This window comes from Bemisia tabaci, chromosome 10 (genome assembly GCF_918797505.1).
Source record: "Bemisia tabaci chromosome 10, PGI_BMITA_v3".
Lineage (NCBI taxonomy): Eukaryota > Metazoa > Arthropoda > Insecta > Hemiptera > Aleyrodidae > Bemisia > Bemisia tabaci.
Window position 1 is genome coordinate 39,666,066 of NC_092802.1, and position 26,553 is coordinate 39,692,618.

General features: G+C 41.2%; 2 protein-coding genes and 1 non-coding gene across 4 annotated transcripts in view; 1 reads left to right on the plus strand and 2 right to left on the minus strand.

The window, feature by feature from the left end:
• LOC109036040 (tubulin polyglutamylase TTLL5) lies at positions 1-25,907 on the plus strand. Of its 2 annotated transcripts, none has more exons than XM_019049949.2 (2): positions 1-862; positions 21,015-25,907. In XM_019049949.2, exons 1-2 carry the CDS (start codon positions 828-830, stop codon positions 22,756-22,758), a joined length of 1,779 nt encoding a protein of 592 aa, XP_018905494.1. In that variant the 5' UTR covers positions 1-827; the 3' UTR covers positions 22,759-25,907. The 2 variants fall into 2 exon arrangements, with proteins under 2 accessions (XP_018905494.1, XP_018905495.2); XM_019049950.2 differs by lacking the exon at positions 1-862 and adding an exon at positions 16,536-16,723.
• LOC109036042 (protein GPR107) overlaps positions 1-26,553 on the minus strand; it is an 88,922-nt gene that overhangs the window by 57,331 nt on the left and 5,038 nt on the right.
• TRNAN-GUU (transfer RNA asparagine (anticodon GUU)) lies at positions 4,194-4,267 on the minus strand. The gene has a single exon. It is a non-coding gene; the product is annotated as a tRNA-Asn (tRNA).

Below are 26,553 nucleotides of genomic sequence, written 5' to 3' on the forward strand. Positions count from 1 at the left end.
TTCCTAAATTTGCTGTAGATATTTTGTAAGTTCTGTGCGACGCCTAATTTGCGCGAGTTTTCATCGCGAGGACAGAATCGGAAAACTGTGCAATGGTGGAAACTGGAAGTGGAATTCGCGTGTTTATTTTGAAGTTTTCAATAGATGAATCCATCCTCATCGCGCGGGATTTCGCATCAACGGAAGGAAAGACACTGTGTTGTTTTGTGATGAGAACCATTTTAAAAACGAAAGATTGATGAATGAACGAACAAAACGTGAAACATGTTCATACATTAAGAAACCTGTTCACGAAGATTCTTCCCGCGATGATAACGTAATCGTTGGTGAACATTCGGCGGAGGAAAGCGACGGTATTTAAAACCTGCCACTTCATTTCCGAAGTCCTTAAGCACGGAAAAAACCCAACTTTGAAGAACAATTTACGATGCGACAAAAAAATCAAGCTCTCTTGAGGCAAACGTTCGTTTTTTAAGCGAGAGACAGGTTCAAAATGAAAAAAGCACAGAATGTTCGAGTATAAGAAGTGTCTGCGTTTGAAATCCGACGATTAAAATTGTTCCTTGGAAATCCACCGATTTCGAAAGTGCCGGATTTCTGCAGAATTTTCGAAAAAAAGTAGGCAGGGCCTCGACTTTGACGCGTGCGACGGGTAATTTCCAGCTTTACTCGAGGAGAAAAAAAGTGAAAAGAAGAGGTGATCGACCTGAGGATAAAATGCGCAGCTCTCGAGAAGCATTGAGCATAAACTGAAAAACGAAAAAAAGGAGCGTTATCTACCAACGACTTCAATTGTTCTTATCGAGCGGTCAATACAAATCGCATGAATGACGAAGTTAGCATACAAACGAAGAGCAGAAAAGTAAGTATGATTGAATAATATGGTAAATATGGTATCAGGGTTGCCACGGAATTTAGGAAATGAAATTCGCTGACATTTCCCTGATTTCCCTGACACATTTCGGTGAAATTCCCTGACAATTGAAGATGTAACAGATGGTTAAGAAGGAAAATAGTTTTCAGGCATTGTTGTTGGAAATCTCAAACCCATTCCAAGAAGCAAATGAAAGTGATTTAGCAAATTTTCCCTGACAATTCCGTCATTTTCGTCATTTTCCCTGGCATTTCCCGGTTTCTCCTGACTTTTTAAATTCCCTGACGTTTCCGGTTTTCCCTGACTGTGGCAACCCTGTGGTATATATGAGATTGAATAATTAGAAGTTAAATTAATTTATTTAATCGAGAAGGTAACCGCAAAAAAGCCCTATCGGACCCAAAATTGCCTTTAAGCAGAACAGCTTCTAAAATGTCGCTTTCGTCCTTCGTTCATGTACATTATATAAAAAAAGAATTAAGTATAAGTAAGAATAAAATTAATTTATTCGTCATGGCATTTACATTTCCACATTTGGGATTCGCTATTTGGACCGCGTTTAGGTAAAAGGAACCAAGCCACAACAGCTTTTGCCAAAAACTTGGCAATTTATTTTTTTACATGAAAACAGTTGTGTGGATTCCTCTAGAAATTTTAAGGGATTTGCTCCCTACTATGCAGAAAAATCACTGAAATTTGCACAAAAATCCGCACTACGGTTTCCAAGAAATATCAAATTGCCCAAATGAATTTAGCAATAGCTGACGTGACTTATTGTTAGTCCTGGTCCCGCTCTGCTTAGCGCGGTCCATTTGAGGGTGCATTTTTAGACAGTGGCGTGGCGTGCTTTGCGGTATATCGATTGATCGGTCATTTAAACCTATAGAAAAGTATCGATAAACAGGGTGTTCGTAGCGAACACCTTAATAATCGATTCTTTATCACAGCTTCAAATGTGGGAATATCGATAAATCGCAAAGCACGCCAAGCTACTGATTTTAGAAAAGAATAACAGAGGAAAGCACAACTGGAAACCAGTAAGAAACGATTGATAATCGGCAAACCACGGCAACTAAGGGTAGAACGACACCTTCTCAGTTTGGAAGAGCTTGTTTTGAAGCGTTAAATCCATACGGAAAAAAATCGTATCAAACTTTTCATACTTCTGTTTTTTATTAGAGATCATCGACTGAAAGCTTATCTAACTCTTGTTTACTCACAGAAAACAACCAAGGAGGCAAGATTAAAACTACTAGACACAACCAACACTTCATGAGGAGATAGGACTCGCATTCTATAATTTTCACTGATACACGGAGAAAAAAAACTCGTGCTTGGGATCCGAAGTTTAGGTCATATGGATCTCTGAAGTTTTCAGATTGAGCATCTGAACACTTTAGGTCTAGCTGCCGAAGTTCGGATCATACATCTGAAACTTCAGTTTTTACATCTGAAGTACTTCGGTTCTCACACCGAAGTACTTCGGTTCTCACATCCGAAGTACTTCGGTTCTTACATCTGAAGTACTTCAGATGTAAGAACTGAAGTTTCAGATGTATGATCCGAACTTCGGCAGCTAGACCTAAAGTGTTCAGATGCTCAATCTGAAAACTTCAGAGATCCATATGACCTAAACTTCGGGTCCCACGCACGAGTTTTTTTTCTCCGTGTATATTGACCAGACTTTAATGTGCTTAAGTTTCGCCAGTGCACCCACGAAAAAGTATACATGCATTAGGTCTAGCGATGTTACAGATTTCCCGTCGAAAGAAAAATGGTCATCAGTTTTGTTCCAAATTCCATGCGATTCATCAAGATTAATCTTAGAAAATTTCACACGTAAGCGGTAAAAATTAGTTTTCGCGAACGAAGAAAAAACGAATAAAATATAAAAAAAAAATCCCAAACATAGAACGAGTCATTGGAGTGGGTTAAAGGAAGCTCTACATATCATGCCCTGATATATATAAAATCTTCATAAATTCGAGAGCCGGCAACATTGTGATTCATTTAAATGATGCATTTCTCGGAAAATTGACAATGTTGCGATGAAAATCAGTAAAGTTTTACGTCATCGGCAGATTAGGTAACGCTGGAATTAAGTTAAGATATACGAAACGAAGCGAAGTTTCAATTGGTGTCGTATGCGACGGATACTAAACGACATTCATCATAACGCCTGGATGCAACTATTCGGGCTCCATGGATGTCCGTGCTGCATACGCACGGAATTGAAGGCGTTTAGACTTCAGTCACTCACCGCATCACGAGCGGCGCTTAGGGGAGCGAGTCTATTAGCGGAGTCGGACAAAATAAGGAAACCCTTAAAGCTCATATCGATGATGTTACTACGGAACGTAGAGGTTTTGATTCCATTGAGGATTTTTGATTTGATTGTTTTCTCGTAAAAGTTCCTACAAGAAGCATCCCATTCGTATAATTGATGATGTGAGGAAATTAACGTTTAATCTGCAGTTTCAGTCGAAAATTTTAAATCCAACCTGGTTTTCTAAGTTTTTTCTGCCATTGCAAGAATTCCAGAAACTCTCCTGGTTTCTCTACGTCTTATCTGACATTTTAATACTATACCCAAACGTTTCGTGGTTCTCCCATGTTTTCTCTGAAAAACCAAATTATTCAAGGTCTTTTTAGGTAAGTGAGTGTCTTACTTTCAGAGATGTCTTTAAAATAATTTGCATTTCCTTGACATGTTGATAAACCGGAGGTCTACGGTAAAAACTTTCTTCCTGGAAGAGGGGGTGGGGGTGATTTGCGGTAGAAAAAATTCTGAAGTTTCCCAGAGGGTCCAAACTCATACAACTGCATGAAACTTTATACAATGAAATGCCGTAAAATAGATACTTTAAAGCTTTTTCAATGGACTCTGTGAGCCAAGAAAACACATAGATCCAGGAAAATTTTAGTTTTGGAATTTTGAAGAAAAATATGGTATACAATATGGTATGAAATAGATATTTTAAAGCTTTTTAATGGACTTAGTGAGCCATGAAAATACACAGGTATAGAAAAATTTTAGTTTTGGAATTTTGAAGAAAAATATGGTTGGTGAAATTTCGAAGTTTCTCATAGAGTCCTCGAAGAATTGTTGCGGGTTCCATACTTAATACAAATACGCAGCCCCTGAAAAATATTTAAAATTTCATAGGAAGCGAAATCTCATGCATTTTGCATCACAGGATCCAGACGACCCCCTGACACTCCCCCCCCCCCCCCCCTTGACTTGACCATCGCGAGTGACTCGCGGTTTTTCCCGGTCCTGGACGCCACGAGTATGACTATGACGACGTGGAAAAATTAACGCCCCCGGGTGGGCTCGAACCACCAACCTTTCGGTTAACAGCCGAACGCGCTAGCCGATTGCGCCACGGAGGCAGACGATAAGTCGTGACAACAATACTGGATGCTAGTTGTGGTCATGACTCATGGGCAATGTCAAGGACAAGAGCGCAGATAAGGAGGCATTCAAAGTAGCATTTGGATCGCATATAGCAAAACGGAACCAGCACAATTACACAGTTTTCAAAATCGTCAACTTCTCTTTTAAAAGTATACGTCCTATCCGTCTACCAAACGGAACTATGTGCATTATGACGTGAGCCCTGCTATGCATATGATCTATGGGGTCTCAGGGCTCATGTCTTTATGCACATAGTTCCGTTTGACAGAAATACGTCCAATTTTGGCGAAAATGAGTTGGCGACATTCTCCAATATATTAAATACGCAAGTTGATGGTTTTAGTTTTTTGTAATGGGGTAGTTGCGCTAGTCAAAGAATCGTGTTTTGATGCTGGATTCTAGTAGACCAGCGATAAATAATAAGAGCAGTCCAAACAGCAAGTCTCTACGTTCAATATTAACCGTGTATTGAAACATCTGGTTTATGACGTCATCCACCGCGGTAGTGACACCATTGGTTTCTTCCACCTTGGTTTCATCGGTTAGGGAGAGGCAAGGGACACACATTCGCACCGGTTACTCACCGTAAAACTTTGGTTGAAGAAACCAAGGGTTTCGCGAGGGCAGTAGATAAACCGAATTTTTCAAAGCGCGATATCGCGGTTAATACTGAACGAAGAAAGTTGCAGTTAGGACAGATCTTATTATTTTTAGCTGATCTACATAAGAATAAAGCAACCACACACGATTCTGCGACCAGCGGAACTGGACCTTTCTGCGAGGGAGCACTGTGAAGATGCTGTAATGCATTTAAAAAATTGCAAATCTAACCACAAAATTACAAAAATGGCGACGTTTCTTCTCTGCTCTGCAAAATTGTCAGTTTTCAGATACGCGGTATTCTTCCTTCCAGAAGCGGATCCAGCAATTTGGCAACACCGGATTCCCTCCATACCTATTATATTAAATAACCGATTCTTGTCAGGGCACCTGGCCACTCCAAGAATCGATATGATTCAAAACTAACACAAGATGCTCAAAAAGATAACTCAAAATGCTCTCCTCTATGCTACTAGTTTGAAGCATGGAAATAAAGCGAGGGAAAGGATGCGCGTTTACGACGGCGCAGAGATACAACTATTCGTACTTGATGGACGTCCGTGCTGCATCTGAAAAATTGAAGGCGCGATGACACGAAGCGTGAGCTCTCAATGCTCGGTTATATGCTGTCAATTAGGTGTCGCTACGATTCGGAAGAAAAGTTAAAAGAGGCCCGAGTGCGTCTTTCCTATCTTCGGCTGCGTTGATACTCGTTCTCTCTTCTTTGTTCAGGTTCTTGTCTGATTCTTTTTTATGGTAGATTTGCAGACCCTCGCCTTAAGCTCCTGTAAACCGCAGCACTGGCTCGAGTCTTTTGGAAATAATGGTGCTTGGATGCGTCTAGAGGCTTTAATTTTTAATATATTCTTTAATTTCAGAAGTCGGTCGGTTACTTCAATACGTTCAATTTTGCAATTTTTACTCTGTACGCTTAATAAACTTTGAACCTGAAAAAAGCGTAAACTTTTGTGCTGCTTTGCCAAAATTTTCTGGACCCCTCTCCACGTAGAGGATGCCCTACCAGAAAGTATCACATTACGCCCATTTAACCAGCCAAGGGTCTACGCCCTCAGATGCGAGCCAGTCCCGACCCTGTCTTTTCCCTCTCCTCCTTCTCCCCGTTTTAATTGTTCCTACGTGAATATTTGATTTTATGGATGAGCCAGAAATATTGGTGCCTTGTTACGAAATCAAGTCCCAATGATCGAATAAAGGAAGTCAATTTGGCGACGGAGTTGTAAACCGTGAAAAGGCGAGCTTTTATTCTTGTCGCCGAGCGAGGAACAAACGTACAACGGCAAGGGCTCGAGTCACGCAAATATTCTACGTGCGCTGGGCCAAAAACCTCGCATAACCATTGGAATCCCATTGGATCACGCGGTTATGTATCTGTCTCCGGCCCGAAGAACCATGTGAGTGTGCTCTGCCGCACTGAGCGAAAACCGCTCAAGTTCATGGAATCTCCATTCTTCAATCTTTCTGATTTAAGCTTTTTCTTTTTCAATATTTGTCTTTTTATTTTCTTTGCCATTTTTCCTCTTCTATTTCCTTCGTTGTTTTTTCTTCCGTTCTTTCTCTAACTTTCTGATCTTTTTTCTAATCAGAGTAGGGATATCGATTATGGCCATTTTTGGGCCCACTCTGGCTGAATTCACTAATTCAACGATATTTTTCTCATTGGAGGTCAATATTTGGACCGCGTTAAGCAGAAAGGAACCAAGCCACATCAGCTATTGCCATTTAATTGGGAAATGTATTTAGTGGCTACGTCATTCGACATAGTATCGAATCCTTGGTTCAAATGTAAACAAACTCAAAACCTTGTTTCTGATTCGCGCCTTTTGCGCTATGCGTCCAAACGTTTCTTACAATCGAGATTTCTAGTGTTTAATGAGTCTTTCACCGATTTATGACCGTTCAATGACTAAATTTTAATGAACTAAAATCAACTCATGAAAATTCGTACATGAGCTTTTATGTTAGTTTGTTTTGTTTTGAGCCAAGAGTTAGATATCATATCGAATGACGTAGTCACTATATCAGTCCATTGTTAATTTATTTTCCTTTTCCCCTTCACTGGAAAAAAAACACATCGGATCTAGAGTCCAGACTCTTGAAAACATTGACAAGAGAAAGGCCTCTTGATTCAATCAGATCTAAGCTTAAATCAAAAGGAAAGCCGCTCAAATTAAAAGGCTTGGTTCTTGATCTAAGCAGAAATCCGATTGAATCAAGAGTATTTTTTCTTGTCGATGTTTTTAAGAGTCTGGACTCTAGATACAATGTGTTTTTTTTTCTAGTGTTATTTTATCCTCTTTCGGTTTGGCACCAGTCGATGGCTAATACGGCGTTTTTCTTCAGCAGGAGCGAAAGGGTGTGTAAGGGGCTCGCTAGAGCACCCTGGTGTGACAGAAAAGTGAGGCGGGGGAGTGGAGGCGCGGGGGGGTTGCATTTTGGGGGAACCGCATTTCGTGCCGGTGCGACATATCCTTCCCCCTTCACGGCCGCGTTTGTTTTATCTTCACTTGAAAACAAGCGTGTATTAGGTTGTCTACTCGGTCGGTGAATGACGCTACCGAACGAGGAATCGATAATTGTCCAGTGCGGTGCTTCCATCCGCGTCTGGGGGTGCAACTCGCATGACGTCATGCATGCCGTGTTGAGTGAGAACCGCGAACCTCGGCGGGGGTTTTCATCGGGGTTGAAACGGGTCTATCCGGCCCGAGGGACCAAAAATGCGCTCTGCAGATCTCCAACTGGGTAGAGTCCCTTTATACTGAGAGTCAAGACAATGTGAATCCATTTCTGATTGGTTACCGTATTTTAGGCCTTCATAGTGTCACAAACGGGAATAAAGATTACATTTTTGCCGATTGCAAAGATTATAATCTGGAATGACCAGGGAATTATGGGTTCGGCAAGGAACAAACGGAATGAGAGAAGGAAACGGAGAGAGGAATTTGAGAATGAGCCGATCAAAGATTACGAAAAACGTTCAATTTCTGTAATCTTTATTCCCGTTTGTGACTCCATGGGGGGTGTTGTCTTGACTCTCAGTATAAAGGGACTCTACAACTGGGCGGGGTTGCAAGGGTCGGAAAAATTCGGGAGGATAGAAAAATGTTGCGATTCGACGTTTCCCGCGCGAAAGAGCGTAACTCCATTTCAACGTTTGCCGAATCTCCCCTCGCAATTTGCATATTGACCAAGCGAGTATTCGGCATTTCTAACTTAAAATTAATGTGATTTTTCCTCAGATTTCGTGCAAATATCAGACAAATTAGGATGAAAATTGCTCAGGTACATTTGGACCGATCATCAGAAAGGAACCAACCCACATTAGGTTGAACTGAGAAAAAGAGGTTTAATGTTTTATTCCGGCAGGAAGTCCAATGTAGCACTGGAAAAATAAACACATTGGATCTAGAGTCCAGACTCTTGAAAACATTGACAAGAACAAATACTCTTGATTCAATCAGATTTTTGCTTAAATCAAAAGGAAATCCGCTCAAATTAAGAGGTTTGGTTCTTGATTCAAGCAAAAATCCGATTGAATCAAGAGTATTTTTTCTTGTCGATGTTTTTAATAGTCTGGACTCTAGATCCAATGTGTTTTTTTCCAGTGAGATAGTAAACTTTAACCCCTCGTTTCACAAACTATTTTCTGTTTTTCGACGTTCACTTTTTGGCAGGAGAAATTATACGGATATTGGAATTCAAAAACATTCCGAACTCTATTTTTTCGAAAATTTGGGTTGACTCCTTCCTGATAAACTCGGTCCATTTTTGTAAAATGGATCGATTGTTGGAGTCAATTTGGCAACTTCGGAATGGGGTTACGTTCCTTCGTACGGGGAACGGGGAATTTACTAGTAGACAAGGTGCGAATTTAAGCATTCTGATACATGATTCGCGAACAAAATTCCACAAGGAACACGGTTCGCAGGCCGAAAATTACTGAAATCAACTCCTAATCGAGGTATTAACGTTTTTATGATGTAGAGTCCCTTGATACCGAGAGTAAAGACAATTCGGATCCATTTCTGATTGGTTCCCGTATTTCAGGCCTGCAGTGTTACAAATAACGGGAACGAAGATTACAGTTTCACCAATTGCAAAGATTATAAACTGAAATGGACCGGGGAATTGGAGGTACGGCAAGGAACAAACAGAATGAGAGAGGGAACAGAGACATGAATTCGGGAATGAGTTGATCAAAGATTACGAAAAACGTTCAGTTTGTGTAATCTTAATTCCCATTGAAGACATCTGGAGTTCCTTTATACCGAGAGAAAAGGCAATTCGAATCCATTTCTGGTTGGTTCCCGTATTTTAGGCCTCCGCAGTGTCACAAACGGGAATAAAGAGTACAGTTTCACCAATTGCAAAGATTATAAACCGGAATGGGCCGGGGAATCGGAGGTACGGGAAGGAACAGATAAAACGAGATTGGGAACGGAGACAGAAATTATTTGGGAGTGGGCTCATCAAAGATTACAAAAAAACGTCCGATTTGTGTAATCTTTATTCCCGTTTGTGAAATCCACGAGCCGCGTTGTCTCAACTCTCTCTGTAAAGGGACTCTAGTGACATCCATGAGCCGCGTTGTCTTCAGCGTCCAGCCCACTTACAAACTGGGGCTCTCAAACTGGCGCCAATTCCTCTATTTCTCGGCCATTTCTGCACGGAATTCCATGAAAATTTCAAGATCTGATCTGTGATGTACCTCAAACACATCGGTTGCCTTCAAAGATCGTCGGGCCGACAATAGCCCTGGATAGACGATCAAATTCCGAACCAATTCCGATCAAAGTAGACATGCTGATGACCGGTGGTCACCATCTACCATCAAATTTTGACGGGCCGCACTTTTTTGTTCAGAGTAAGATCAGAACGGAGTGCCACCATTCATCATTTCCTGCCACAGGAAACATTTCTGCCAAGTTTTCATTTTAAAATTAAGCAAATTAATGAGTTTAAGACTGATGACTCCCGACACTTTGATGCTACTTTGATCGGAATTGGTTCGGGAATTTGATCGTCTATCCAGGGCTAACCTTTGAAAGGCAACAGTCAACAGTTCCATCGATGAGCCTCTTTGAGGCCCTAGTTTGATGGTGGGGTGGACGCTTTAACTGTCTTCATAAAGGGACTCTAGCGAGGTGCTGCATTATCGAAGGACCTGGATCGATAGATAGCACTGCTGAGATGGGGCTATATCGATGGAGGCCATTCGATAAGGTTTCGATAGTCGACCAAGAGTGGCCGATAATCAACCGGGGCGGGACGGCAACGGGGCTTGAGGGACTCCGCGGTTGCCAAGGCGACGGGGGAACAAATATAAGGTTAGGGACGGCGACGGACTACTCGCCAAGTCCGGCTCGGCACAGTTGGAAACGCCGCACGCCCGCAGGTAAACACACCCTTTGTTTCGGATTTTCGGTCGCGGTTTCCGAGGATTTTCACCCGGTTAGATCCCTCCATCTTCGGTTTTTCATGAATTTTCCCGACCTTTCCTCGTTTTCCCTCCTTTTCCCCGCTTCATTTCGATGTCCCTTAATTATACCGAATTTTCCTGGTTTCTCCTGGTGCGTCTCTTGTTTTCTTGACTCATAACCATCTTCCTTAGCTTTTCCTGGATTCTCCCCGACTTTCAATTTCTCCTAAGTTTCCCAACTTTCACTGATTTCTTCCCGAACTTTTCTCAGGTGCCTATTGCTCTCAAAATTTCTTGATTTCCCCTGATAATTACTTACTATTCAATTTTTCCTAACTTTTCCTTCAGATTTCCCTCGAGTCTCCCAAATATTCCCATAATGCTATAATCACTGCCTGGTTTTCCTTACTTACCCTCGTTCCATCTGCCATTTCCACAAATTCTCTAATTTTTACCACAACTCCGAGACTCTTCTTATCTCTTTCAAAAGCTCCCTTAAGCTCCCTGGTTTTCTCTCCGACATTCATCTTAATGTTTCTAGAAAGTGCCAGTTCTTCCTACAATTGTACCATGTAGAGCATTTGTGTAGGGATTCTCACTTTCTGGATGACCCTCGTATGTCTAGGTTCCTCCGACACTTCTTTTGATTTCCCTTTATCCCTAACCTTTACCGCGCCAACTACTTTCAGTTTCCTGAGAGTTCTTCCGTTTCTTCGGTTATTCCTTTCTACGCCTTGACTTTCCCTACGTCCTCCTGGCTGTTTCTAGTTTTTTCCAACTATCGCTGGTTTTCTCCGTTTGTTTTCTTTGACATTCGCATTATTTTGACTATTCCAAGTTCCCCGCGACACTGCCCTGCTCCCCTTCTCTTCCCAGTTTCCCGCGACTAGTACCCTGTTTTCCTAGTTTTCTCAATTTTCACCAACTTTTCCCAAATTTCCCTGATTCGGTCCAAGTTCCCCGAGACATGTCCCTGCTTTCCCTTCTTTTCCCAGTTTTCTGCGACTAGTATCCTGTTATCCCAGTTTCCACCAACTTTTCCCAAATTTCCCCGATTCGGTCCAAGTTGCCCACGACACTGCCATGCTTCCCCTTTTCTTCCCAGTTTTCCGCGACTAGTACCCTTTTTTCCTAGTTTTCCCAGTTTCCACCAACTTTTCCCAAATTTCCCCGATTCGGTCCAAGTTCCCGCGACACTGCCCTGCTTTCCCTTCTTTTCCCAGTTTCCCGCGACTAGTATCCTATTTTCCTAGTTTTCCCAGTTTCCACCGACTTTTCCCCGTTTTCCCCGAATCGGTCCAGTTTTCCGGCGGTGTTGCTTTCCCCCGGGGGCTCTGAGTGCGACCTCGCCCCGTTGACCTTGACCCATTTATCGCGGCTGAGATATTAGTCGCCGACGATTGATTTCCGCCGAGGAGGAGGAACGAGGAACGAGGTGAATTGGGATTTTGCACGGCTCAAAGGCAAAGGCTGCCGCCTATTTTCCGCTCTCACGTGCTTCCTCGCCATCGGAACGGATGCGCCGTTTCATTCATGCCGCAGATTAATATTCATAAAAGGAGGAGGGAAAGCTCCATGAACTCGCCCGCAAAGGATTCCCAGGTAACTCTCATAAAATTCCCTTTCACCGGGCTCATGAAATTGATGGACAAAGCCATAGGCAAAGAAGACGTGGGGAGTATGGGGTCATCCTATTGGTTCACACGAGTGGTTCTTATGGATTAAAGGGATCCAGGGTTGCCACAGTCTGGGAAAACCGGGAAATGTCAGGGAATTTTATAAAGTCACACTGGAAAAAAAACACATTGGATCTAGAGTCTAGACTCTTAAAAACATCGACAAGAAAAAATACTCTTGATTCAATCAGATTTAAGCTTAAATCACGAACCAAACCTCTTAATTTGAGCGGATTTCCTTTTGATTTAAGCTTAAATCTGATTGAATCAAAGAGTCCTTTTTCTTGTCGATGTTTTCAAGAATCTGGACTCTAGATCCAATGTGTTTTTTTTCCAGTGCAGGGAAAACCGGGAAATGTCAGGGAATTTTAAAAAGTATGGGAAAACGGGAAAATGTCAGGGAATTTTAAAGTTAGTGAAAACCGGGAAATAACAGGGAAAATGACGAAATTTGTCGGGGAAAATTTGTTGAATCACCTTCACTTGCTTTCTAGAATGGGAGGTTTCGAACAACAAAGTTTGCCTGAGAACTATTTTCATTTATGCCTCCTTAACCATCCATCACATCTTCAATTCTCAGGGAAATCGTGGAATTGTCAGGGAATTTCGTTTTCTACATTCTGTGGCAACCTTGTCGATGAATGATGGACTAACCGTAGGGAATCTTGTGGGTTCCTGTTAGTTAGTCTATTACTTACTGGTACATACTAGTATATAATATACATACGGTTAGTCGATCATCATCCCCTTAGTCTACAACAACTACCCATTCCAACCAATAAGACCGCTCGGTTTTCCTAGCATCTATTTTTCTCACCGCTTTGTCAATTAATATCATTTATGAAATCGTTCATGAGTAACACCATTTTTAATACATGCGAGTTTGAGTAAGGAGACAAGGTGTTATGTTCACTTTTATTTTATTTTGAAAAATATTGTTTATAAAGCTGAAGCTTGTAGCTGACGCTCCGATGATGGCCAAAAGTCGAAAAGCTCCAGCTTTGTACAAACAATTTTTTTTTAAATAAAATAAAAGAAAACATATAACACCTTGATTCCTTACTCAAACTCGCATACACTGGAAAAAAAGTCGCTTGGATCAAAAGTCCAGACTCTTACGGTGATTCCTCCCAGGAAGTAAACAAACATCGATATATCGAACGAATTTTGCTAAATTACGATCTTTGCTTTTTCTTTCTTTGAAACAACAGAGAAGTAACAGTGTAGAAGCATACTTCAGCAGTCTATTGGCGAAAAGTCTCTTCCAAAACCCGTGAATTAAAGCCAAATGAGACTAAACGGAAAATATCGCATTCAATTAGTATTGGTCGAATGCGATATTTTGCATTCAGTCTCATTTGGCTTTAATTTACGGTTTTCGGAAGAGGTTTTTTGCCAATAGACTGCTGAAGTATGCTTCTACACTGTTACTTCTCTGTTGTTTCAAAGAAAGAAAAGCAAAGCTCGTAATTTAGCAAAATTCGTTCGATATATCGATGTTTGTTAACTTCATGGGAGGAATCACCTTAATAATATCGACAAGAAAAACTACTCTTGATTCCATCAGATTTTTCTTGAATCTAAGAGCCAAGCCTCTTGATTTAGGCAAATTTCCTTTGGATTCAAGCAAAAAGTCCGATTGAATCAAGAGTATTTTTTCTTCTCAATGTTTTTAAGAGCTTGGACTCTAGATCCAAGCAACTTTTTTGCCAGTGTATTAATATTAAATTAATACCAATCCTCAGTCTATAGTCTTACGCGGTTTCGATAGAGTTCAATGACAAAACAGACCTGTTGAATGCAACAGCTTTTTAGAAGGCAATAAGTGAAACAAATTGTCGAGATAATTGTATCCGCGCTGAAAAGAACACAAGTCCAAGACGAACTAAAATAAAAGGAACTACATGTATAGGAGTCGCGTGGATCATAGCTCCTTTTTTATTTATTTAATTACCAAAAAACATCTTTCATCATTGAATCCGTCCGGATGTAAAATAGAAGAGGTATAATGAAAGGCTTCACGTTTCTGGTAATCGAAGTAATTGAGAGGCGCTCTGAGCTCATTACTCGAAAAGACACTGGAAGCGAGCGAACGGCTAATCGCAAAAAAGACGTAAGTTCCAAGGCATCCGTTGGGCGTTTACGTCTTTCTTCGGGCGAGACGTATAATTTGCGGTTACGAGAGCGCACGAAAACGGAGTTGGCGAATCTGGGCCGCGAGGAAGAAAGCGAATGAGAGGAGCAAAGAGTGGACGAATCGGACTCTGCGAGAGTGAAATTAGCGCTTTGGAGCAAACGATCGCGGAATGCATTCGCTTTCCGCGGAATTTTAAGTACCTCAGTCGAACAAAACAAGAGTAAATTATTGTGGAAAAGCACGAGGAGTAGCGTGTAGCGTGAGTGGCGAGGCATGGTTGATCGATTTATCGATATTTCCCGTTTGAAGCTATGGTGTAGAATCGATTATTGAGGTGTTCGTTCCCGACACCCCGGCTATCGATCCTCTTCTATTGGTTCAAGGGGCAGACCAATCGATACATCGCAAAGCACGCCCCGACACCGGCGTTGCCCAACTTGTCGGCGGGCTGATTGTTGAAATCTATAGACAAAGCGATAGACAAAGAAGACATAACGTAAATGAAGCGATCCCATTGGTTGAAATGGGTGGTTCCGATAGACTAAAGGAGAAAATGATGGACTTACTATCGGGTCTCTCGTGGGTTGCCGTTAGTTAGTCTATTACCTACCACCTTTGACCATTGCAATCACCCGCTTCCACCAATAGGATCCCTCCGTATATCTTTTGTCTTCTTTGTCCACAGCTTTGTCTATCAATTTCAATAATCGGCCCGCAGGCACGTAACCAGGATATTGTTTCCGGGGGGCCGGGGGTCCTCCCCCCGAAAATTTTAGAAAGTAATCTAATTAGACGCATTTTGTGGCTTCCGTGACGCAGATTTTCCATCAATGTCAGCAGGAAATTACGATTCCATTTTGAACTTTCAGCAAAAAAGACTTTTGAATTATATGCATTAAAAAAGATCCTGAAATTTTTTGAAATTTCAACTCTATTTGGACGCATTTCGAGGCTTCTGTACGTAAATTTTTCATGAATTTATGCAGAAAATTAAGCTTTTTTTTTTTTTTACTTGAACGCAAAATACCTTCGAATTGTTACATTCAACAAAGCTGGAAAAGTTTTGAAATTTCAACTCTATTTGGACGCATTTTGAGGCTTTTCTGACGAAAATTTTAGGAATGAATGTGGTGTTTTCCACCTAAAGTCTGTCTTAAGGCAAGGACTTTCGGGCAACATTCCAAAAATTGGACAAAATTGACGGTAAATCAAGGAATTTTCGCGGCGTGACGAACCGTGATAATTATATGATATTATTTTTACTTTTACGGCTGATTCGGCGACGATGTACGAAATGGGAAACGGAGACATTACTGACACAAAAATACCACCGTTTATTCAACCAACGCTGGAAGGCTACAAGGACGACGATAATAACCGTTGCCGATGCCGACCAACACCAATCTTGACGATCAGAAACCACTCAGGCACTCACGAACGAAAAAGCACTGATAAGAATTTGGAACATTTCGGAAATACAGGGTGACCCAACTCTGATGCCTTAAAATGAATGAGAGTATTGTGTCAACTAAAAAAATATTATTTTCCGTCATGATTTTTCCTCTCTCCAGAGGCGTCCTCCTCAGAGACATAGTCTGCAGGGTGACTTAAACACCAGATACTGGGTGGCTGCAGTAGCAGGGTGGTGCAACGAAAATATTGAAATAATTTTACAATTTCAGGCAACAAAATTGAATTTTTTTTTTTTCCCCCATGATCATTAAATAGCAATAGTTTTACGTTACTTGAGCGATGATGTCGAATTTAAACGATTAATAAAATGAGTTCCATGTGGGAGAGAGGCAGGCAATTTTCGAGTTGCAAAAAATTGCAACCTATTACAATTTTATTGACATAAATTTCAACAGGAAGAGCCCCTTCAATCAGTAAGTACGCAACATTCATAACACCTCGATGCAGGAGCGATAATTTAACCATGTATTAGCAATCGGTTTCTTTTCTTTCTTTTTCACCATTACTCTCTCCTCCTCCTACTTTTCTCCCTTTATTTTGTTGTCTGAGGTTTCTTTATTTATTTATTTCTTTCTTTCTTTTTGTGGACAGCCGCGAGGTGGTCCTTTGATGGCGCGAAGTGCCTTCGGGATTTGGGCCGTGAAGCGGCCTGACCACCCTCCTTCCGCGTGGTAATTCATTACCCTAACAAGTGGCACTTACATTCAAGGTTTTTCTGGGGACTTGTTACACTAAACTTGACAGTTGGGTCACACTGTAGACCTCCAGAGCTTCAAAATACGTCATTGTTGCCAGTTATTTGACAAAATGTGGATATTTTAAATGAGTCTTAATGAGGAAAAATGCACTATCTGACTACTATGAAACACGTTGATCTGTATGACGGAGGCCAGACCTGAGAATCGATAGCGATTGCTCCAGTCGAAAAACGCTATTCGAATGACTGCTCGTTACGTCAACAACAAATGTGAATCTATAAAGTCCACTTTTGCATTGCTTGAAAAAACTGCGTTATTTTAACCCTTAACGTAAATGTTGTTCCTGTGGCTGTGTTGATACTCCAAAGAGGGGAGAGTAGTTTTTAGCGAGCGGTTTTTGATATTCATACGTAAGTTGGAAATAATGAAGAATTCACGGGATTTCTGTAGGGTTTTCATGAAATTTTTAATGAGTCCACCCTGAATTTTCCCTGCGTTTTCTTTAAGTTTTCTCTTAATTTTCCCTGTGTTTTCTCTATTTTTCCCTGGGCTTCCTTCGAGTCTCTGGGGCGTTTCCCAGGAACTGTATCTGTTTTGCCCCTGCTATTTCTATTTCCCGTGAATTTAAATATTATTTCCCCTGATTCTTGCTGTGTTTTCCTTGAGTTTTCCTGGGTCTTCTTTCAACTCCCCTTGCGTTTTGCTTGACTGTGTCTAGTATTTTCCTTGGCTTTTTCTTGCTCTTCCCTTGAAATATCTGTTTCTCCTGAATCTGCATTGTGTTTTATTTCACTGGCAAAAAAACACATTAAATCTAGAGTCCACACTCTTAAAAACATCGACAAGAAAAAGTACTCTTGATTCAATCAGAATCTAGCTTATATCAAGAACCAAGCCTCTTAATTAAAGCGGATTTTGTTTTGATTCAAGCAAAAATCCGATTGAATCAAGAGTATTTTTTCTTGTCAATGTTTTCAAGAGTCTGGACTCAAGATCCAATCTGTTTTTTTTTTTCCAGTGTTGAATATTCCTGGGGCTTTCTTTTCATTTTCCTTAGATTTTTCCAAAAGTCTTTTCTGGTTTTATTTGCATCCCTGATATTTTTCTTGAATCAGCGTGATTCATTTTCCCTAAATTTTCATTGCATTTCTTCTCATTTTCCCCCATGTGTTTTCTTTGAATCAGTTTAGCCTTCCACCTGGATTTTCTCTGTATTTCCTTGATGAGCATGTCTCCAGAATGAGGGGATGGGAGTGGCAGGACTTTCCTTGACTTTTTCCTGACCATTTCTCCGACTCACTTTTTCTGAGTCCGTCAACAGAGACTCTGATGAGAATTGAACAATCATTGACAATAATTGAATCAGTGAGTTCGAAAACACACCAACTCGGGTTTTTTCGATTTTCACTTTTATACGGTTAAGTAACACTTATGGATAGAAGCATCTGCACGCAGGAAATTTCGAAATTGCAATCGGAAATGCTCGAAACAGCGACGGGAAAAGGGAAAATCGAAGTATTTCATTGGAAATACCAATTGTTGGCCATTTCAAGGGAAACGGGTGACCATCCGATTTTGCGGTTTTCTTTTTTCGGTTCAATATACCTTGTACCAACAAGTTATACAAATATTCAAGCGTTATTCAGGTCGAAAAATATACATTTTTCTGGGCAGACTGTGAAAAATCAGTATCTGAAAGTCGGTGAGAACGAAAACCCACAAACTCGGAAATTTTTAAAACGCTTAATTCTGTCATCAAACAACTAAGTACTTGTCCTTTGGCACCAAAAAGGTTTTTTCTTAAACTAGATTCTTCGCCCGCTGCGCAGTTTTAGGTGTTTCCTGAACAATTTTTCTTCCGAGTTGGTGTGTTTTCGAACTCACTGATTCAATTATAAACAATATCGTTCCCTCCTTTTTCTATGATAATTAAGCACCGGTAGAAATTTTGAGGCGTCGCAATTATTGAGATACATTTATAACGAATTTTCTTCGGTAACTGACCCACGCAACGTTTAGCAACAACGCAAGTAGTGCAGGTTACAATAAATTGTAATCACATAGTAATATTATTGCTAGGATCGGGATGTTGTGTGTGTTGCAGTTGTTGCCTATTCACTAATTGAAGGGGCTCCACTCGTTTGACAGTTATTGCAATAATTTTTTTTTTTTTTTGTGTGTGTGTATGTATATACGTTGCAACTTTTTTTGCATTGCGTGTCCAATACGCAACGACGAAAGCATGCAGACAGCACTTACAGCTATCTTGCCTGACACTAGCCTAGCATGAAAATGAAAAACACCCTTTTATGTAATTGAAAGAAAATCTGTGGATTTTTAATCATCCAAAGGATTTCTAAGAGTCCTTCAGATGATTAGGTAGCAGCAATTTGACAAAGAACGGAGGCTTCTTTCAATGAAATCCGATGAGACGCTTGTGAGACCGTTTTCTCTTGACTTGATTTTTGCACTTACTGCTCTCTTGGCTACGACGGGAGTACAAGGAGGAATACAGGGTGCCTACTTAAACACGCTGGCCAAAAATCAGTACTTTTTCAGTACATTCCTTATAAATCCAAGGCCTCCTCGACAGAAAAAATACCTCAGTACTTTTTCAGTACCTCCAATTGATGAAATCCGAAAAATTTCAAAAATTTGAATTTCTTGCTCAAATAGCGACAATAAAGACAACAAATGGAAAAACAAGCAGTTCCAACGCCCAAGCGTTGGAGGGCGCTTCTTTGACAAAGCATATTACTACCAACTTATGTACCCGAAGACTGACGAAGATGGAATTTAAAGTGGGATTCTTTAACCGCAAAACCCTTCAAAACTTCAGATCGACCGCGAAGATCTGAAACTTTCCACAAGCACTTTGTGATGAATTTAAGTTGGTGGTGAATGGAAACATAAAGGATGCACTGTAAATCAGACGACGGGAAAGAGTAGAGTATCTGTATAGCGAGAGTATAGACAGATGTGAAACTCCGAAAATCCATCAGGCCTTCACCGATGCCTCCGCGAATAAAGGTAGGGCCCAGAAATGCAGCCAACCTATGAATTTCAATTATCCAGAGCGATTTATTAATACAACTGTTACGAACCATCGTTTATAAAGCACATATTTGACTTAGTTCTTGCATAAATTTACTAATTTTTGTGGAAGAACGCTCATTTATATACTTTCTTAGCCATCTTCGTTAGAATTGGAATCTACAGACTGGCAGTGAAATTTTGTGCGTTAGAAGTTGGTTAGAAGGGTGGCTGCACTTTTGGGCCCTAAGCCCTCCATGAAGCGATCTGTCCATACTCTCGCTATACAGGTACTCTAGGAAAGAGCGGCGGAACCTCTAAAGCTGGTGCGTCAACGCGATCTAGCGGACAGCGGCGTCGCGACGCCGCGAGGTAGGGTGCGCAGGTCGCGGGGGAGCGGGGCCGCGTGAAGAGGAGTTCAGCAGTGGGGAGGGGAAGCGCGGGTCGCGGGGAAGAGAGGGACCAGCCGGCCGGCGGTGACATCGGCGCTGGCTGGACCCATATTCACGGCCGCGGCGTGAACGCCAGACAGCGCTAATATCTCCGCTAACTGGAGTTGGGGGTCCTTATTCATTCTCTTGGTCCATGACATAACCTTAAACGTTGCCTTAAACCCTTAAACCTTCCGCTCAATGCCGCAAACAGCTGACGTGTCGATGCTGCGCCAAGAAAATGAACCAATCACAAAGTAGCACAGTAATACGTCACTAAAATGAAGAGATCACGTGACTGTTCGTAATATTTTCAAATCGATCTGAAAGTACTGCCTCGGATGTAAGTATTTAAAGCATAAGGAGGCCCTAAAATACTTTAACCAGGTAATACGTCCGTGCGAGATTGTTATGCTTAAAAGCAAAACATTTCACGAAAACTTTTACGAATACCAGATGCAGAAAAAAATCCAATTTTCCCGGGTGTACCAGAATGGCGTCATTACCCATAAGGCAAAAGGGCATGTAGTATAGTACATGTTACATCGGGGGAGTCGAACGGTTGGAAAGGGCGCATCTGGTACCCAGAAGCGCCCAAAATTCCGGACCTTCTTGCGGAATTCCCGCACTTTTTCAGTACTTCCGGGCCGCCCTTAAAAAATCACACTGGAAAAAAAAAACACATTGGATCTAGAGTCCAGATTCTTGGAAACATTGACAAGAAAAAATACTCTTGATTCAATCAGATTTTTGCCTCAATCAAAAGGAAATCCGCTCAAATTAAGAGGCTTGGTTCTTGATTTAAGCAAAAATCTGATTGAATCAAGAATACTTTTTCTTGTCAATATTTTCAAGAGTCTGGACTCTAGATCCAATGTGTTTTTTCTTTTCAGTGTATTTTTTCCAATATCTCCAATTGATGAAATCCGAAAATTTTCAAAAATTTGAATTTTTCGCTCAAATTGAAACAAAAAAGACATCAAATGAAAAAAATTCCGGACCTTCTTGCGGAATTTCCAAATTGATGAAATCCGAAAAATTTCAAAAATTTGAATTTCTCGCTCAAATTGCGACAAAAAAGACAACAAATGAAACAAATTCCGGACCTTCTTGCGGAATTCCCGCACTTTTTCAGTACTTCCAGACCGCCTTAAAAAATCAGTACCATTTCCGGACATTCCGAAAATTCCGGACTTGCAGACACCCTGCGATAACCGTTCTTTCTTCTCTGTTCCAGGGCCCTGAACATGGAAAACTGCTACTACTACCCGTGCCCGCTGACGGACGGGATCTCGCAATCGATCGAGGCGTCGAGCAAGTCGCAGGTGTTCGAGGAGTGGACGGCCGGCACCTCCCGGAACACGGTCCTCAAGTTCCGCCGGAGCGCCCTCTCCAAGCCGCCCCCCGAGACCCCCGCCAACATCCTCCACATGACCTTCAAGACCCAGCAGGCCGAGACCAAGCTCCTCATCGCCCTCCTCCACTCGCACGGCCTCCAGGAGGTCGCCCAGGAGATCTCCGAGTTCAACCTCCTCTGGACCGGCGTCCACCTCAAGCCCCAGATCCTCCGCGCCATGACCGTCCACCAGCGCGTCAACCACTTCCCTCGCTCCTACGAACTCACCCGGAAGGACCGCCTCTACAAGAACATCGAGAAGATGCAGCACGTCAAAGGTCTCAAGCACTTCAACTTCTTACCCTTGACCTTCGTCATGCCTGAGGGCTTCCGCGACCTCACCACCTCCCACTACCGCCACCGCGGGCCCTGGATCATCAAACCCGTCGCCTCGTCCCGCGGTCGCGGCATCCACATCGTCAACTCGCCGGAGGACGTCCCGCTCGAAGAACCCGTCGTCGTCGCCAAGTACATAGAGAACCCTCTACTCATAAACGGCCGCAAGTGCGACTTGCGGATCTACGTGGCCGTCACCTCTTACGACCCTCTCATGATCTACATGTACGAGGAGGGCTTTGTCCGCTTCGCCACGGTCAAGTACACCGTCGGCAGGAAGAACCTCTGGAACTCGTGCATGCACCTGTGCAACTCGAGCATCAACAAACACCACTCGGATTACATCCGCACCGACGATCCCGATGCCGAGGATGTGGGGAGCAAGTGGACTTTGAGCGCCCTGCTCCGTTTGCTACGATCCTCCAACGTGGACACCGAGTCCTTGATGCTGCAGATCGAGGACATCGTCATCAAGTCCATCCTGGCCACCGCTCACCCCATCGTGGCCGCTTGCAAGCTCTTCGTCCCGCACTCGAATTGCTGCTTCGAGCTCTACGGTTTCGATATCCTCGTCGATTCCGATCTGAAGCCCTGGCTCCTGGAGGTCAATCTGTCGCCTTCTTTGGGGTGTGACTCCCCGCTCGATACCAAGATCAAGTCGGCCATGCTGGCGGATCTGCTGACCCTTGTGGGTCTCCCGGCGGTCGACCCGATGGTTAGCCGCCCGGCGACGAAGTATCGTCCTTACAGTGCCTTCGTCTCACGGAGGGAGAAGTTGGAGGACTCTTTGGCGCTGCCGCGGATGAAGAAGAGCACGGCTAGTGCCACCGCTTTGAGCCCGGACGAATCGCGACTCATCCGCAACGTCAGGGCGCAGTACGAGCGTCGCGGCGGGTTCAATCGGATCTTCCCGTCGGCGGACACCTGGAAGAGATACTCCATGTACCTGGATCAGACGACAGGTATCCCCATCTCGGGGAACTCGAATTTGAGCAGCGTCATCCCGATGACGCATAATTATAATTACTTCTTGCACCAGTACTTGTTCCCTGATATAGCGCTCCCGCTCTCGAGTAAGAGCTCCAAGCTGCGCCCGTACAGTCAGATGAACAGCATCTCCAGTCGGAGGGTCAAGAAGAAGGAGGCGCCCCCGAAGATTAGCAAGACCTCGAAGCGCGCGTCGGAGGTGCTGAGCACGATATCCCTGAACGGGACCAGCAAGAAGTTGCCCACCTTACAGATTGTATAACCGATCTCGCATCGAAAATGGAGCCTCCTCCTGTCTTTTCTTCGGTTCGGTGCTTCGGTATAAATAGGAAATCGCAATTATTGTGTTCAAAACAACTGTGTTCAAAACTGCCTAGATCTATTTTGATAAGTATGAAAATTTAGGTGCACTGGAAAAAAAAAACACATTGGATCTAGAGTCCAGACTCTTGAAAACAGCGACAAGAAAAATTACTCTTGATTCAATCAGAATCTAGCTTAAATCAAGAACCAAGCCTCTTAATTTAAGCGGATTTCGTTTTGATTCAAGCAAAAATCCGATTGAATCAAGAGTATTTTTTCTTGTCAATATTTTCAAGAGTCCAGACTCTAGATCCAATGTGTTTTTTTTTTTTTTTTTTTCCAGTGTGTGCGTCTGGGTGCGGTTAAATATCATTTTTAAAATAGAGAGAGCCTTGGCCATCAAATTCTAATTTAGTCGTTGGTCAATCAAAAGAAGAAATACTTCTCAAAGAGACGGAAATTAACTGCCTGTATAGTAGATAACTGTTTTACTTCATCTTACCTCGATTGGACTACATTTTGCAATTCGGAACTTCAATTTCTGGCTCGGGTTAGAAAAACCGTATGCCTTAATTTGTTTCCCTATTTATACATACATGTTTTTACAGATGTGCCAGAAATTATAGTTCCTAATTGCAAAATAAAGTTCAATTAATACTCTGCCTTGCTGAAGAGGAACGTTCTACGAGCTTTCATGCGTTCCCAGATTTCCTCCGATAAAAAAACGAGTTTTGAATTATTAATTAAATTAATTAAATACATAAACCAATTAAAAATATTTTTTTTTAAAAAAATCAGATTTCATTGGGGGAGAGTTGTGAGTTTTTTTCTTGGAGATTTCATTTTTACCTGAAAAATTCAAGGCAACAGGAGTATTTTATCGCAGGAAATTTGGCAACGGTCGATGAATTTTCGTAGGGCGTTATTCTCTGGCACGACGGTATTGAATCTTAAAATTTTGGTGTTCAAAACGCTTCAAAACTAAAGAGTGCTAAAATCGAAGCTGCATTTATTTCGACCTGGACTCCTGGGTGTGGAGAAATTCTTCTGTTTCCAAAATATTTCATTCAACTCATAATAGACTTGTGGTTATATTTTGATTAAAGGAATAAAGTAACAATGCGCACAGAAAAGTTTAGTGTAGGTTCGGATTTAGACAATTAATTTCAGCCAATCGATTTGTCAGACTCAGTTTTCTTTTATTTGTGGATTAGTTTTACTTTTTTTTCTTGTGTAAAAGTTCCCTCTCGGATCTGAGGAGGAACATATTTTAAGTGACACTTGTCTGAAGTTTCGAGTAAAATTGGATTATTTTTTTACATTTAGAACTGAACTAGAGGATAATTTATTTTTTTGTATAATGAATGAAAGTAAATAAAGCAAGCAATAAATATTGTGCCTACAATGATAAGTAGAGAAGAAAAAGAGTTAAAAGGAGGAATGAATGAATGAAGAGTGGTAGAATGTTGATAAGCAGTACGGATCTATCAAAAAAAGAAATTTTAAGAAACGAGCTAAAGATAGTACTCCAAACCCCTACTGCTTTTTTACAAAACCCCTACTGCAGATAGACCTGTTTCGCTTAATGACGTCTAATTCTTCATACTTCATTCACACATTTTTTACCTTGACATTTCACTTTCAACACACAGTTTTCATTTCACTACAAGGCGGGCAAGCATATTTCTGTCAAAATTAGTTGTTAACCTTTAATCTATGTTCAATTTCCTTTGCGTATCATATTCGTCGTTATATAGTTTTCAGAAAGGTGTAGAGATTAGATTTTACTCGGTTGAAAGTTAGAGACTCACTAAAATCTTCAAAACACAAAACTTTAGGGAGGAAATTTTTCCAAATTTTCTTGAACGTTAACGTAGAGTTTTTTAAAACGTAGTTTAACATAAACACGGATGAATCAGCACGACAATCAGATTTTTTTTCTCATTAGTTTCTTTTGGCAAATATTTTTTTCCTTTCAAAACAAAAGCCAAAAATTCCAAAAACAAATAATTTTTCGGTCGATTTGACCGTTCTCTTCACTAGACGTTAAATTTCTTTAGACGTACCAATAGACCTAATAGACAACCGATACAAGATACTTTCAAACCACAGCTTTTTTGTATTTAACTGTCTGAGTCATTGTGATCACTTTTTTACAGACAATTAATTGTAACTGAGGACAATCAAACGCCAATTTTTAAATTTATATCTGTAAATTTTAAGAATACTTACTTGAAATTCTGAGGTTCAAAATCTCGGAATAATCAAGCTCATTTTAAAATGCAGTCTCCGAATATTTGATTGTTACAAAGCTTGTGAAGCAGAATAATTTCATTTGTTGCATATTTAAGAAACAACGTTTTGTAGCCTATTGCATATTTAATTGTACTATGTTCTTCGGAAATGTTTGAAGAATAACCATGCAAAGTCTGCCTTAACTGATGTGTATAACTATTGTGAGTGGCTGATGGATAACTCAGAGAGGTAAAATTTGTTCACGCGCAGAGGAGTGTTTCTGCCTCACGGAGGAAAAATACTAAGCAAAAATTTGAATTTTCTTGAATTTCTCCACTTTGTTTGTTTAAACTGAACGGTAAAGAATGAGCCTTACTACATGAGATGTTGCTCAAATTTCTCTGATGTTTCATTTTTTGAACAGAAAGTAAGCAAAACTGAAACTTGAAATTTTGTGAGTATGTTCTTCTGGTTTCAGGGTAAAATCACAGACATTTTAAAATTAAGTCGCTTCATTCTCTGGTAAAATATATAAAACATGAAAGAAAATTAAGCAATGTGAAATATAAATGGGCTAATTCCGCTTCAATCCGTCCAGTTTTTCCTCAGCTTTTAGAGGGAAAAACTAGTGCCGAGAAATGGGATTTTTTCGATAGTTTAGGATACAAGGCCCTACATAGCGCTCCTCAATATTCCAGACACAGATAGTCAATGATTTGTTACCACAATTATAATGTACTTGCAGGTTTTTCTTTTTGTATTTGTTTCAGTCCTAGAAGGCCTAGGTCTAAGGCCTGGGATGAATGTATCATTTATAAATCGACTAACGAATAATGTTGCTAAAATGAAGAATAAAAGTCTTTCAATAAGTTATTTCGAGTTATTTTTTTCCTGTTTTCCGAGAAGCAAGTGTTTACAATCAGCCAAAGAAAAGGGGATTTTGTCCAGTAGGACAAATGAATCAGTCCTTCTCAAAAAGCCTTGAGCATTAGAAATGAGAATTTGAGAAAAACTGATTTAAGGGCCTGTTCTAAACCTAAGAGCTCATAAAAATTCTTGTAAAAGAAGATTGTAATTTGAAATCAGATTGTGGTACTTTCAGAAATAGTCTTATAATTCACACAGTACAAGAAGAAAAAAACCAATTGGCGCTAGAGTCTTTTTGAGGCTTAACGGCAAAATTTCGACATTTGCCGCCCTCCCCCAAGTATTTGTACTGATTACACCATAAAATGCATGGAAAACTTCGTTTACACTGTTTGAACTTGAAATTATGATGATAGTGGCTGATGATGTTTTCAAAGATACTGTTTTTCAATTTGGTACTCACTGAACAACAATGAAACATTATTAGAGTTTCCAGTCATTGTTTCGCCAAAATGGCGAGACCACAAGAATAAATTTTTCAGGGATGTCTTTTTCCTCATACGTTTAGCTTTAATCCATTGTTTTGGATCAACAGCTAGTGTGATAGAAAATTGGTTATGTCATGCTACTGCTTGACTCTGAATGCTTTGCA

What these genes read in the sequence shown, in the direction of transcription:
- LOC109036040 (XM_019049949.2), top strand. Translation starts at nt 828, where the DNA reads ATGACGAAGTTAGCATACAAACGAAGAGCAGAAAA. An exon ending in TACAAACGAAGAGCAGAAAA is followed by an intron (nt 863 to 21,014) that starts GTAAGTATGATT and finishes TCTCTGTTCCAG; the next exon opens with GGCCCTGAACATGGAAAACT.